Here is a 14,853-nt window from a genome sequence, read left to right as displayed (position 1 = left end):
GACCTACTATCCACAATCATACATTTTCCAAGCAAGGATCACTGGATTGCAACTGGGGGAAGAACCCTAGCTGATTTTTCTCTTCCGTTGCCCACATTCACTTTGGTCAATAGTAGTGCCCTCACCACCCGAGCTGAGGTGAGCTAACTCGGCACAGCCTCGGGTTGCCAACCCTCCATTGTTTGCCCTTACGTCTCCAGAAATTAAAGCTTCATCTCCAGGACACTGTTGAAAGTATCTCAGGAGAAAAATCATAGGAGCACAAAAACAAAATTGTGTTTTTTTAAAAATAAGTCTTGGAACACTTTTATTTATGCGTTTTAAAGTATTGGAGGGGGAGAAAGGCAGATTGACTGGGGGGGGAGAGCGATTGGAGGTAAGAGGTCATGTGACGAAACCTCCAGACTTGGCAATCCTCGCACAGCCCAGACGTTCCACCCTGGACCCTCCTTAACGCCTCAGTTCCACATTTCCGAACTGCTTCCAAACTGAAGCATTAGGGCAGGTGCAGATTTTGTGTTTTTTACATTAAAGTGCAGATGTGAGCTTAAACATATACACATACACATATCTACACAGAGCAGCAAATTAGGTTGCAGTCCGTGAGCGTGACCCCGAGCTTCCAGTCGCCTTTCACTTTAATTCTCCGCTCCACTCGCACTCTGACCTCTCGGTCCTCGGCCTCTTACACTGCTCCAACGAAGCTCAACGTAACCTCAAGGAGCAGCACCTCATCTTTCGTTTAGGCATTTTACAGCCTTCTGGACTCAACATCGAGTTCAACTATTTCAGACCATAACCTCTGCCCATCTTTTTTTTTTAATTATCTTTTTTTCTGTGTTTTTCTCTCTTTCCCACAGCAACTGTTGACGATTCTGCCATCTCCATTCACACCCTATCCAGTCTCATCTTTTATGTCTTAACTTGTCCCATTACCATCTCCTTTTGCCTTGCACCATCATCCCTTTTGTCTCTTAATCGCTCCTGCCTTCCACCCAATCACGGACCTTCCCTTTTGCTCTTTCCTCCCTGCTCCCCTTTCCCTGCCCCCACACTTGCTTAAAAACCTGTTACATCTTTTTCCAGCTCTGACGAAGGGTCACCGAGCTGAAACGTTAACTCTGTTTCTCTCTCCGCAGGTGCTGCCTGACCTGCTGAGTATTTCCAGCGTTTTCTGTTTTTATTTTAAATGAGATTCCAGACTTGACAAAGAGCTTCATGTAAAGCACATGGAAGTCAAATAAGAAGGTCAACTAACAAACACAGGAAGTAAAGAAAATTTCAACCTAACTTCACAGCGCCAAGAATTATATCCACCAGCTTCGTGTTCCAAGAAATAGCGGCTTGATCATTTGATATCAAGCCGTATTTGAATGTCAGCTTAACATATGTCCTGTTGTTTCCAGTAATAGAACAAACCTGTTGGTATCCATGGATCCATGAAAGGTTTCACCATTGTGTTCACTTGATCCCAGTCAAGGTCACTGTCTTCCAGTCTCTGACTGTACCCACAAACACCGAACGGTTCATCGAAGGAACAGCTTCCTGCAGAAGCAGAAGGAAAAAAATGAACAAAAAAAAAAATCCATTTCAATTTCAAAAGCATTCATTCATAGCTTTTTTGTCAGGGATTTTTAATTAAAATTCTTTTCGATGAAAGGACGAGGCAGCCCTTTCTTCACTCTGAATGGCCTGGCACAACTCGAATACAGTACACCAAAAGTCATCTTTAATGCACCACCTCAAACAAAAAGTCCAATCAGACAATCTTAACACCTTGATATCTGCAGCACTTTCAAGACCATTGAGAGCCTGTCTTCATTCATTTTATGAAACTTTGGAGCTGAGTGAAAGGTTATTACTTTTTTTTTATTAGGATTAGACATGAATTTTATCCAGAACATGTGAAAATTCATATTTGCTTCCCAGTTTCAAAAGAATTAGCCGAGAAACAAGTGTCATTGAACAGCACAAAAGCAATAAGGTCAGACTAGAGGGCTGGGTTGTGTAATGTATTTGCTTCATGGGTTCTTTGTTTAAGAATTCATAGCAACACATTGCTATTAAGAACTAGTTGGTTTATTAACCAAGGTTTAACAATCTCACTACACATTACCAGTTCATCCACTAGGCTCACAACCACCTGCCTCATGGTGGACGATCTAGACCCAACTAACTGGGGTTTTATTGAGTCTTGTGAACATCATGTGACTGGCTAAGCCACTCACAATGCAACAGCTCTACAATTATTTTAATAGAACTTAAAGCCAAGTGCCCCTTTTTGGTAAGGGTACTAGAACCAACAAATTTACAAATAAAACTTTAAAGGGAACTTAGATCAAATTACCGGGGGTGATGACTGATGCACTCCAGTCCCGTCGGTGCCCACCTCTCGCGAAAGGCCGCGAGCGTACTGGTGGACACCGCGTGCTCCATCTACAGGGACACCCTGGCGTGAACGGAGCTGTGGAAGAGAGGCGGGCAGTCGGGTTGAACGGCCCCCTCGACCGCTCGCTGCTTGGACCTGTTAATGGCCACCTTGGCCATGCCCAGGAGCAGTCCTACGAGGAGGCCTTCCGAGCGGCCCACTCCCCTCTGCACAGGGTGCCAAAGATCAGGAGCATGGGACTGAAGTGTAGCCAGAAATCAAGGAGCAGCCCCTTCAAATCGTGGAAGAGGGGTTGCAGCCTTACAAATTTTATATAAACATGGAACACGGACTCCTCCAGACCACAGAAAGTGCAGTTGGCCAGGGTGTCCGTGAACCGACTTAAAAACTAATTGCACGGGACTGCCCCTTGCAACATCCTCCGGACCAAGTCCCCAATAGATAAAGGGAGGACACCCGTATAGCGAGCCCTCCATTGGGGACGCCCACCTCCTCCCGATGGCAAGATGGTGACAACATCTGTACAACTCTTTTTGTTGAAACAAAATAAAGATTAACTCAAGTGCCCCCTTATTAAAAAGGGTGAGACACTCCAAACACTTTTCAGTTCCCTTTTTTTTTGTTTTTTTGGGGGGTTTTTTTGTGTTTTTTTGTGTTTTTTGTGGGGTTTTTTGGGCACCAAAAGGCAAATTATACAAGTGCCCCCTGCCTTGGGGGACACTAAAACCGGCAATAAAACAAATTAAACTTTAAAACATATAAAATCAAATTAAAATTTGGTTGCCGGGGTGATGATGCACTCCAGTCCCTCCGGTGCCCACCTCTCGCGGAAGGCCGCGAGCGTACCGGTGGACACCGCGTTCCCCATCTCCAAGGACACCCTGGCTCGGATGTACGCGCGGAAGAGAGGCAGGCAGTCGGGCTGAACGACCCCCTCGACCGCCCGCTGCCTGGACCGGCTGATGGCCCCCTTGGCCGTGCCCATTAGCAGTCCTACAAGGAGGCCTTCGGACCTACCCGCTCCCCTCTGCACAGGGTGCCCAAAGATCAGAAGTGTGGGACTGAAGTGCAAGCAGAAATTGAGGAGCAGCCCCTTTAAATAATGGAACAGAGGCTGCAACCTCGTACATGCAATAAAAACATGGAACACGGACACTTCCAGACCGCAGAAATTGCAGGCGGCCTGGGAGCCCGTGAACCGACTTAAAAATTTGTTGCACGGCACTGCTCCGTGCACCACCCTCCAGGCCAAGTTCCCGATCGATAAAAGGAGGACTCCCACATTGAGGGCCCTCCATTGGGGACCTCCACCTCCTCCCGACGGCAAGATGGTGACAACATCTGTACAAACCTGTGAGCATACTCACAGGTGCATACATTACAGGTTGCATAGACATTTTAAACATTGCAGTTTCACTCCTGGGACCTGGGTTTAATCCAGCCAAGACTGATGGGATGAAAGCACTTCTCTCTCTCTCGCTCTGCTAATGTCGGTTGTAAGGCTCTTGTGTAAATTAAGTCAGGCAGTCTCAACCCAGTTTCAAGACCCTAAACACAAAGATACCCACAATTCTGGATCAGCCGGCACTGAAGGGCTTACTTCACTCTTAGCCCGTTGATCGGGCATCAAATAGGCATTTTTTTTCCTTGAGTTGTTTTTAGTGGACTGTCAGGAGCCCATGGGGTTACTCATTACACATTCTTGGAGCTCAAATGTGTTACAACTAATGAAAAACTGAGCAGCCAAACAAGAATAATCAATTCTGAATCATCAATTAACCTCCTTAATAGACATAGAAGTGCGTTTATTCAAGAGGTGGGTGGACAAACATGTCTTATTTCAAGGAAAAAGCTGAGGTAAGCACTATGGGTCACTGTCAGTTACCTCAAACTGCTACAGTACATATGTCTATGGATGTCAATTACTCTGCAGTGCTATATATGGGCACAAATGCCAACTATCTTACATTTGTTGCAAGTCAACTTCGTTCCTCTGAATAGTTTCACCCCACGATATTGTTAAGCTGAATTTAACTAGTATCATGCTGGAGGTAAAGAATAGACAGATGACCAAGATGTTTCCGAGCTATTACCGCAGTCAGTTTACCATTGGGATTCCAACACTCGCCTTGCTATACTCCCACCTACCACCTTCCGTAAACTTCAGTTCATCCAAAACACGGCTGCCCGTGTCCTAACTCGCATCAAATGCCACTCACCCATTACCCTGTGCTTGCTGAACAACATTTGATTTTAACATTTTTACTCTTGTGTTCAAATCCCTGCATGGCCTCACCCCTCCCTATCTCTGTAACCTCATCCAGCCCTATAACCCTCCAAGATCATAGAATCATGGTTACAGCACAGAAGGCCATTTGACCCGTTGAGCCCATGCTGGCTCTCTGCAAGAGCAATTCAGCTAGTCCCACATCCCCGCTTTTTCTCCGTAGCCCCGCAATTTTTTTTCCTTCAGGCACTTATCCAATTCCCTTTTGAAAGCCACGATTGACTCTGCCTCTATCACCTTTCAGGCAGTGCATTCCAGATCATAACCACGCGCCGCGTAAAACGGTTTTTCCTCATGCTGCCTTTGGCAATGATTCTGCCTATCACCTTAAATCTGTGTCCTCTGGTTCTCGGCCCTTCCGCCAATGGGAACAGTTTCTCTCTATCTACTCTGTCTAAGCCCTTCGTGATTTTGAACATCTCTATCAAATCCCCTCTCAACCTTCTCTGTGCTCCTCCAATTTTGGCCTCTTGCGCATCCCTGATTTCCTTCGCTCCATCATTGTCGGCCGTGCCTTCAGCTGCCTAGGCCCTAAGCTCTGGAATTCCCACCCTAAAGCTCTCAACCTCTTTATCTTTCTCTCCTCCTTTAAGTTGTTCTATAAAACCTACCTCTTTGACCAGGCTTTTGGTCATCTGTACCAATAGCCCTTTACATGGCTCCGTGTCAAATTTTGACTGATGCAAATTTGTTGATAGTGTTGGGTAAGTGACAGGAGAAGCCATCGAAAGCATGAAGGGCCCTCAAAAATAGGCCAGGCCCACAACCAAGACTGTCAAGTTAAATAATACTTAGAAGTGGAAGTCTCAGGAGATCTCTCCAGAGCTTTCCACTTCGACTCCTTCCACAATGAAATCATTTAGGAACAAAATACAAAAAAAAGAACATGACAGACAAGTTCTGGGAACCCATTGTGTCTCCCTCTGGTGCTATAAAACTGGCTTAACTGGAAAAGATTTTCGCAGTGCGGGAATTAAGTAAATCTGCATGTTTGACATAAATTACTACTTAGCAATCACTTAACAAGCAAAGGGTATGTTTGTGCTTTAACATGTTAGGAATATTTACTCCCAGGAATAAGTGTAGGAGCATGGTCAAAATTCATGCTCACTGATATTAACTGTTGTAATGCTCCTTTAGTTCCAGTGCTGTGCTATTATATCCTGACAATTTGATAATCCAAACTCTACTCTTTGACAAAGGTGTCAGCTGTGGCTCAGTTGGTAGCACTCTCACCCCAAAATGTTCTGGGTTCAAGTCCCACTCCAGAGACTTGAGCACAAACTCTAGGCTGACGCTCCAGTACAGTACTGAGGGACTGATGTACTGTTTCAGATGAGACGTTAAACCGAGGCCCTGTCTGCTCTCTCAGGCAGATGTAAAAGATCCCGTGGCACGATTTGAAGAAAGGCAAGGGAGTTCACTCTGGTGCCCTGGCCAATATTTATCCCTCAATCAACATCACTAAAGCAGAATATTTGGTCATTATCACATTGCTGTTTTGTGGGAGCTTGCTGTGCACAAAATGGCTGCGGCGTTTCCTACATTACAGCAGTGACTACACTTCAAAAGTACTTCATTGGCTGTAAAGTGCTTTGGGATGCCCGGTGGTCATGAAAGGTGCTATATAAATGCAAGTCTTTCTTTTCTTTCTTTTTAAGATTGCGAAGACTAATTTCAGAATACGGGGTAGGAAATTTAGGACCGAGATGAGGAGAATTTTTTCACTCAGAGGGTGGTGAACCTGTGGAATTCTCTATCACAGAAGGCTGTGGAGGCCAAGTCACTGAATATATTTAAGAAGGAGATAGATAGATTTCTAGACACAAAAGACATTAAGGGGCATGGGGAAAAAGTGGGAATATGGTGTTGAGATAGAGGATCAGCCATGATCATATTGAATGGTGGTGCAGGCTTGAAGGGCCGAATGGCCTACTACTGCACCTATTTTCTATGTTTCTATGTTTAGTAGGATACTTACAGCAGCAAACAGAAGAGAAACTATTAAATGTTGGTATTCAGAGAGATTTAAGTGTCCTTGTACAGGAAACACAGAGTGTTAGCCTGCAGGTACAGCAAGCAATTATTGCAAGAGGGTTGGAGTACAAGAGTAAGGAAGCCTTGCTACACTGGTGCAGGGCTTTGGTGAGACAACACCTGATGTACTGTGCACAGTTTTGGTCTCCTTATCTGAGGAAGGACATACTTGCCTTACAGGCGGTTATAATGTATTTGCTTCAAGGATTCTTTGTTTAAGAATTCATAGCAACACATTGCTATTAAGAACTAGTTGGTTTATTCGCAAAGGTTTAACAATCACACTACAGTTCATCCACTAGGCTCACAACCGCACACTTCATCGTGGATGACCTAGGCCCAACTGACTGGGGTTTTATTGAGTCTCGTGAACATCATGTGACTGGCTAAGCCACTCACAGTGCAACAGCTCTACAAACCTGTGAGACATCCGTCGACAGAAAATAAAAAATGAAAGAAGGAGCGAAGAAATCCAAGGCGGAAATAATGAATTTTAAAAAAAAGATGAAGTTTTCTTTCTGTTGGAGTTCAGAGCTGGGATCTTCCATCTCCTCACAGATGCATACAGTACAGCAGTGCAACAAAGATTCACTAGATTGATCCCTGGGATGAGAGGGTTGTCCTCTGAGGAGAGATTGAGTAGATTGGGCTATATTCACTGGAGATTAGAAGAATAAGAGGTGACCGCATTGAAACATATAAGATTCTGAGGGGGATTGGCAGAGTAGATGCTGAGAGGTTGTTTCCCCTGGCTGGAGAGTCTAGAACTAGGGGGCACAATGTCAGGATACAGGGTGGGCCATTTAAGATTGAGATGAGGAGGATTTTCTTCACTCAGATGGTCTGAATCCTTGAATTCTCTATCCCAAATGGCTGTGGATGCTAAATCGTTGAGTATATTCAAGGCTGAGATAGATAGATTTTGGACTCTAGGGGAATCAAGAGATATGGGGATCGGGTTGGAATGTGGAGTTGAGGTTGATGATCATCCATGATCTTACTGAATAGCAAAGCAGGCTCGAGGGGCTGTATGGCCTACTCCTGCTCTTAATTCTTATGTTCTTATGTTCTCTAGAAATAAATCCTAGTTTTTCTGTGGTGTAAACACAACCTGAGCTTAATCAAAAATGTTTAGACTTCTTGGACCCCTGTTTAGACTGTTCTTAAATAGCAAAGGGCTTTTATTATGTTTAGTTTATTGTGCATTTTGTTTTGATAGCAATGTTTTTTTGCAAAAGAAAGCGATAGAGCTCCTCATTGCTCTGGGAGCTGATTTACAAATGATTTTCAATTTAGAGCTATTTTCTGCTGGGGAGGAACGTATTCGTAATGACTGGAATTCTCCCAGGAAAAGACCCTGATGCTAGATGATGGTCCTCTATGATGGAGGTAGTAACATTTGAACAGATGGGTTAAGTTTAGAGGAGTAACCTAGAGAATTTTAGGATAATTTGAGATCCTCTTAAGATAAAAAGTTATTTACACCCATGGCCTTCCTGCAAGCCTATCCTTTGGGCCTCTTCCTGTTCCTGTGAGATTCTGTTATTTTGCTGTGAGTATGCTCACAGGTTTGTAGAGCTGTTGAAGAGTCCATGTTCCATGTGTATGTTGAATGTGCGAGGTTGCAGCCCCTCTTCCAATATTTGAAGGGGCTGTTCCCCAAATTCTGGTTGCCCTTCAGTCCCACGCTCCTGATCTGTGCGGAGGGGAGCGGGCAGGTCGGAAGGCCTCCTCATAGGACAGCTCCTGGGCATGGCCAAGGGGGCCATCAACTGGTCCAGGCAGCGGGCGGTCGAGGGGGTTGTTCAGCCCAACTGCCTGCCTCTCTTCCGCGGTTACATCCGAGCCAGGGTGTCCCTGGAGATGGAGCACGCGGTGTCCACCGGCACACTCACGGCCTTCTGCGAGAGGTGGGCGCCGGAGGGACTGGAGTGCATCATCACCCTGACAACCAAATTTTAATTTGACCATAGTTTTTCAAAAGTATAATTTGGTTATATGTCGGTTTTAGTGACTCTTTAACAAGGAGACACTTGATTTAAAATTTGATTTAAAGTTTAATTTAAAATAGTTTTAGAGCTGTTGAGTTGGGAGCGACTTAGCCAGTCACGTGATGTTCACAAGACTCAATAAAACCCCAGCCAGTTGGATTCGGGGGATCCATGATCAGGCAGGTGGTTGTGAACCTGGTGGATGAACCGGTAATGTGTCGTGTGATTGTTAAACCTTTTGCTTTTAAACCAACTGGTTCTTAATAGCAATGTGTTGCTATGAATTCTTAAGCAAAGGACCCATGAAGCAAATACATTACATTGTTGGAATGGGGGGAGAAGCAAAAGAGTGTGCAAAACGTTCAGGTTCCTGAACTAGAAGTGGGATTCAGAAGTGACTCCATTAATAATTAAAGATCAACACCAGTCTGAACTCTGAAGTCTATATATAAAGAAGCGTTCAAAAAGTATTTTTTTTGCACTGTTATTTACTGAGCCTTAGGCCTTCAACACCCTAAATCCCGTACTAGTAGCATTATATAGAGCAGCAAAATAGTATAATAGGGCTCCAACCACCTGTGCCATGAAGTGGCAAGAGATCGGTTCATATCAACATTTGCTCACACGTTAAGTTACGCATCCATACTGTAAGAAGCTGCTGGTACAAATCCTTTGGTACATGTAGGGTAAAATATCAGAGAAAGAATCGGCACTAGGACGTAATTTTTTTTAGCAGCTCTAATTAAATAGTAACATCAACAAGCATCAAAAATTAAAAAGAATTAGATTTATAGCACCTTTCACAACCACCGGACATCTCAAAGCATTTTACAGCCAAGCAAAGTGGAGTGTAGACATTGTTGTAATGTAGGAAACGTGACAGCCAATTTGCACACAGCAAGCTCCCACAAACAGCAATGTGATAATGACCAGATAATCTGTTTTTTTGTTATGTTGATTGAGGGATAAATATTGGGTCGGACACCGGGGATAACTCCCCTGCTCTTCTTCAAAATAGTGCCATGGGATCTTTTATGTCCACTTGAGAGAGCCTCAGCTCAACATCTCATCCAAAAGATGGTACCTCCAACAGTGCAGCACTCCCTCAACACTGCATTGGAGTGTCAGCCTAGATATTTTTGTGCTCAAGTCCCTGGAGTGGGATTTGAACCCACAACCTTCAGACTCAAAGGTAAGTGTGCTACCCACTGAGCTACAGCTGACATCTAGTTATGTGTCGCCTTCTCTTTACAGCCAGGGATAGTATGTGACAGGCACTTGACATGAATTTCATAGCATAGCTAATGTGCAGACAAACAATGATGTTACTTGGAGAATTATAACTGCCGTGACTAGTTGTAATTTACGGAACAAATACTGTCTGGATATTATTCTGGCTGCAAATCAATTCACTGACAATACACCATAAAGAGGTCACCGTATCGTAGAATTTTACAGCATAGAAGAGGTCTTTGACCAAGCTTTTGGTCATCTGCCCTAATTTCTTCTTACATGGCTCAGTGTCAAATTTTTGTCAATAACACTTCTGTGAAGCGCCTTGTGATGATTTACTATGTTAAAGGCGCTATATAAATACAAGTTGTTGTCATTTCCCTTCGCTATCCATTTAATCCCATTTCCTATGCTTTCCCCATACCCTATTAAATATTAATTTTCAAATATTTTTATCCACTTTCCCTTTAAAAGCTATTATGGACCCTGCTTCCATCCTTTTATCATCGGGAATTCCTGAACAATTCCTCATGTAAAAAAACATTCTAACCTTTCCTTTCATCTTGTTGATAGTGATCGTATATAGTTACACCTTTTGTTACTGACTCACTGATTAATGGTAGTAAGTTTTCGATATTTATCATCAAAGCACTTCATGATTGTGAGCATTCTGTCAGATCTTTTCTTAACCTTCTCTGTTCAGTTTCTCTAGTCAACCCTCATCTCTGGTATTTTTTTTTATTCATTCATGGGATGTAGGCACCGCCAGCATTTATTGCCCATGGATCACAGAGGGCAGTTAAGTGTCAACCACATTGCTGTGGGTCTGGAGTCACATTTAGACCAGACTGGGTAAGGAAAGCAGATTTCCATCCCTAAAGGAAACTAGTGAACCAGATGACAATCCGGTAGTTTCATGGCCATCATTACTGATACGAGCAATTTATTTAATTGAATTTAAATTCCCCAGCTGCCGTGGCGGGGTTTGAACTTATATTTCTGGATCATTCGGCCAGTCCTCTGGATTAAGAACATAAGAACATAAGAAATAGGAGCAGGAATAGGCCACCTGGCCCCTTGAGCCTGCTCCGCCATTTAAAAAGATCATGGCTGATCTGATCCTAGGCTCAGCTCCACTTTCCCGCCTGCTCTCCATAACCCTTCACTCCCTTATCATTCAAAAATCTGTCTATCTCCACCTTAAATATAATCAATGACCCAGTCTCCACAGCTCTCTGGGGCAGAGAATTCCACAGATTTACAACCCCCTAAGAAAAGAAATTCCTCCTCATCTCAGTTCTAAATGGGCGACCCCTTATTCTGAAACTATGCCCCCTAGTTCTACATTCCCCCACGAGTGGAAACATCCTCTCTGCATCCACCTTGTCGAGCCGCCTCAGTATCTTATATGTTACAATAAGATCACCTCTCATTCTTCTAAACTCCAATGAGTACAGGCCCAACCTGCTCAACCTTTCTTCATAAGTCAACCCTTTCATCTCAGGAATCAACCTCGTGAACCTTCTCTGGACTGCCTCCAGTGCAAGTATATCCCTCCTTAAATAGCGTGCCCTAAATTGTACGCAGTACTCCAGATATGGCCTCACCAATACCCTGTACTGTTGTAACAGGACTTCCCTGCTTTTATACTCCATCCCCTAGTCTATTACTAGTCCAGAAACATAACCACTATGCTAACGTAACCTTAGTATCGCTTGTAAATCTCTCCTCTCAACAATCTTGATTTCCTGCCCAAAGTAGCGTGTCGAAAACAAGACGCAATCTAACCATGGCCCACCCATGCTTTGTATATGTTTAGCATTCAATCTTAAAAAAACTAAGATCCTATTTTTCTTTTGCAGTTTTAGCAACTTTTCCTTGCACTTTTAAAGATTTCTGTACCTGAACCCCTAACTCTCTCTGCTTGCTGCCCCTTTGAATGTTTACCATTAGTGTATATTTCTGACAGAGATGATATAGTACCAGGAATTAGATTCACCCAAAAATGTTACTTCACAAAAATAATCGAATATTTTCAAATTTGTAAAAGGAATGTTTCACATCACACATTGTCAGCTTTAAAATGGCTCCATGTGCAATTTTATCCTAATTATGTACTGCCATGACACTTATTTGAACCTGAAAGCAAGTGCGTTAGCAAAGTGAGGATTGTGAACTTCAGTGCTCTAACAGCATTGAACACCAAATCTTCAAAGTTTTTGTCCATCATTTGCAATTGTTGCAGTGACCCAGGAGCACAGTTCAGAGCCTGGGGAAGTGGGCAGAAAAACAAAGGAAGCAAGGTTACAGATGGGGGATGTGAGATTAGGCTAAATCACTGCTGACTCAATGGGAAACACTCTCGCCTCTGAGTCAGAAGGTCGTGGGTTCATGGTCCCGCTCCAGAGATTTGAGCATGTAATCCAGTCCAAACAAGGCCCCGTCTGCCCTCTCAGGTGGACATTGAAGATCCCACGGCACTATTTTGAAGAAGAACAGGGGAGTTCTCCCTGGTCTCCTGGCCAATATTTATCCCTCAAACAACATCATTAAAAACAGATTATCTGGTCATTATCACATTGCTTTGTGTGGGACCTTGCTGTGCCCAAATTACAACACTTCAAAAGTGCTTCATTGGCTGTAAAGCGCCTTGAGACGGCCTGAGGTTGTGAAAGGCGCTATATAAATGTAAGTCCTTTCTTTCTTTTAAAGAAAAAGAATGTGACTGAATTTGCATCTTCAAATTCCTGTGACTGCTAAGTTACAGCCGTTTCAGTTCAAAGTTTCTAAACCTATATCTAAAATATCTTGCTATCATCATCTTGGCTCTTGTCCCATTTTGGCCTGTCAAACATTCTATTCCAGTGGAAGATGTCGGACCTGTGTCAGGTATATTGCTGAGGGCAGGTCTTTATGGTCACCAGTACCGTCTTATTGAGACAGTGAGTGTAAATCTGACAAGAACATTCTACGAGTATAAATAGGATGCCCGTTACTTGTCAGAACTTAACAACGCTTTCTGTTGCAGTCATTACATTTCGGAATTCACTTCCACATGAACAAACAATTAGCAATAAGAACGTTATACATTTAAATTATGGAACGAGAAATAAGGGGCCCAAGTTTCCACATGATTTGCGCCTGATTTTTAGGAGCAACTGGTGGAGAACGGACTATCTTAGAAATCGCAATTCTCCACATTTTTTTTTCTGCAGTTCTAGTCAGGTAGAACAGTTCCACTTTGGAACAGAATTTTTTCTTCAAAAGGGGGTGTGTCCGGCCACTGACACCTGATTTGAAAGTTTCCACAGTGAAAACGTACTCTAAACTAACTTAGAATGGAGCAAGTGAAGATTTTTGTAGAACTGAAAAAACCTGTTCTACACATAAAAAAATCAGGCGCAGGTTACAAATTAGGCGTCCAGAACGAGGTGGGGGGGGAGGAAGGGAAGTCATTAAATTCTACAATAAATCCTTATTTATACTTATACAAATATTATACAAATAAATCCAACCTGAATAAAAATTTATAAGCAAAGAAAAGATTAAATAAACCATCTTCCTACCTGTGTGAAAGTGCTTCAGGCAGGGAGAATGCTGCAGCAAGCCTCACAAAATGAGGCAGCCGTTCCCGAACGCGGGAGGGAGGGGTGGAAGGAAGCCATTCCAGACGGCCGGCGGGCGGGGGGGGGGGAGGGAGGGGACCGACTGACCGACCGAACGCGCGGGGGGGGGGGGGGGGGGGGGGAGGAAGCCGTTCCAGACGGCTGGCGGGCGGGGGGGAGGGAGGGGACCGACCGACCGACCGAACGCGGGGGGTGGGGGGGGGGGCGGGGGGGAGGGGGGGAGGAAGCCGTTCCAGACGGCTGGCGGGCGGGGGGGAGGGAGGGGACCGACCGACCGACCGAACGCGGGGGGTGGGGGGGGGGGCGGGGGGGAGGAAGCCGTTCCAGACGACGGGAAGGAGGGAGGGAACCGACTGCCGACCGAACGCGAGGGGGGGGGTGGGGGGCGGAAGGAAGCCGTTCCAGACGGCGGGCGGGAGGGAACCAACCGACCGAACGCAGGGGAGGAAGCCGTTCCAGATGGCGGGGAGGGACCGAACGCAGCGGGGGGTGCGGGGGGGAGAGGAAGCCGTTCCAGACGGCAGGAGGGAAGGAGACAGAAGGCTGCAGGAAGCCTCAGAAATTGAGGAGCCATTTCCCGACAGCAAAAGGGGGAGGTCGGCGGGAAACGGCTGCCTCAACTTTCTGAGGCTTCCTGCAGCCTCCTCAGTGCTGATGTGCTGATGGCAATGTGCTTTTATTAAAAAATGTTCAAAAACTAAACAGCTACAAAGAACTACAAAAATGGCCGAGTGCCAATGTTTTTTTCACACTGCGCGTGCGCGAACGCTCCAACGCGCACGCGCAGCGTTGCCGGCAGGAAAAAAACTAATTTAAATAGTACCCGCCCCCTCCCACTTACAAAATCGGCGCGAGTGTAGGCTCCGCCCCCCTGGGCGCCGCGCCAAACAGACAAGGAGCTGCAAAGCGCTCCAGAATCGTGAGTTTTTTTTCCGGCGCCGTTTTAGGCGCGAAAAACGGGCGCCCAGCTCGGAGGGGCTCCCGTTTTTTATCGTGTGGAAACTTGGGCCCAAGGTATCAGAAACAAAAAACTGTGAGAGATCCTATCCAAAACAATAACCCGTTTTATTCTTTCTGATGTTCACTGACCTGCCGTGCATTTCTAGCATCTTCTGTTTTTATTTCTGATTTCCATCATTCAGAGTTTTCATTTAATACTGTGAGTAACTCAGATTTCAAATCTATTTTAACAGCTAAATAGAAAAATCAAAATGTATGTTTTTACAGGGCATCATAGGGAAGCAGAACTGTGGCAGTAGTGAGCTTGGACAGATTTTTTGGACCTTCAGT

General features: G+C 44.8%; 1 protein-coding gene across 8 annotated transcripts in view; it reads right to left on the bottom strand.

Moving 5' to 3' along the window:
• LOC139277433 (receptor-type tyrosine-protein phosphatase mu-like) overlaps window positions 1–14,853 on the bottom strand; it is a 1,220,924-nt gene that overhangs the window by 989,783 nt on the left and 216,288 nt on the right. For all 8 annotated transcript variants that reach the window (XM_070895883.1, XM_070895900.1, XM_070895892.1 and 5 more), the window contains exon 2: window positions 1,420–1,545. In XM_070895883.1, the coding sequence (XP_070751984.1) occupies window positions 1,420–1,545 (126 nt within the window). The remainder of the gene's footprint in view (window positions 1–1,419; window positions 1,546–14,853) is intronic.

This window comes from Pristiophorus japonicus, chromosome 1 (assembly GCF_044704955.1).
Source record: "Pristiophorus japonicus isolate sPriJap1 chromosome 1, sPriJap1.hap1, whole genome shotgun sequence".
NCBI classification, from domain to species: domain Eukaryota; kingdom Metazoa; phylum Chordata; class Chondrichthyes; family Pristiophoridae; genus Pristiophorus; species Pristiophorus japonicus.
This window is presented reverse-complemented; position numbering and strand designations above follow the sequence as displayed.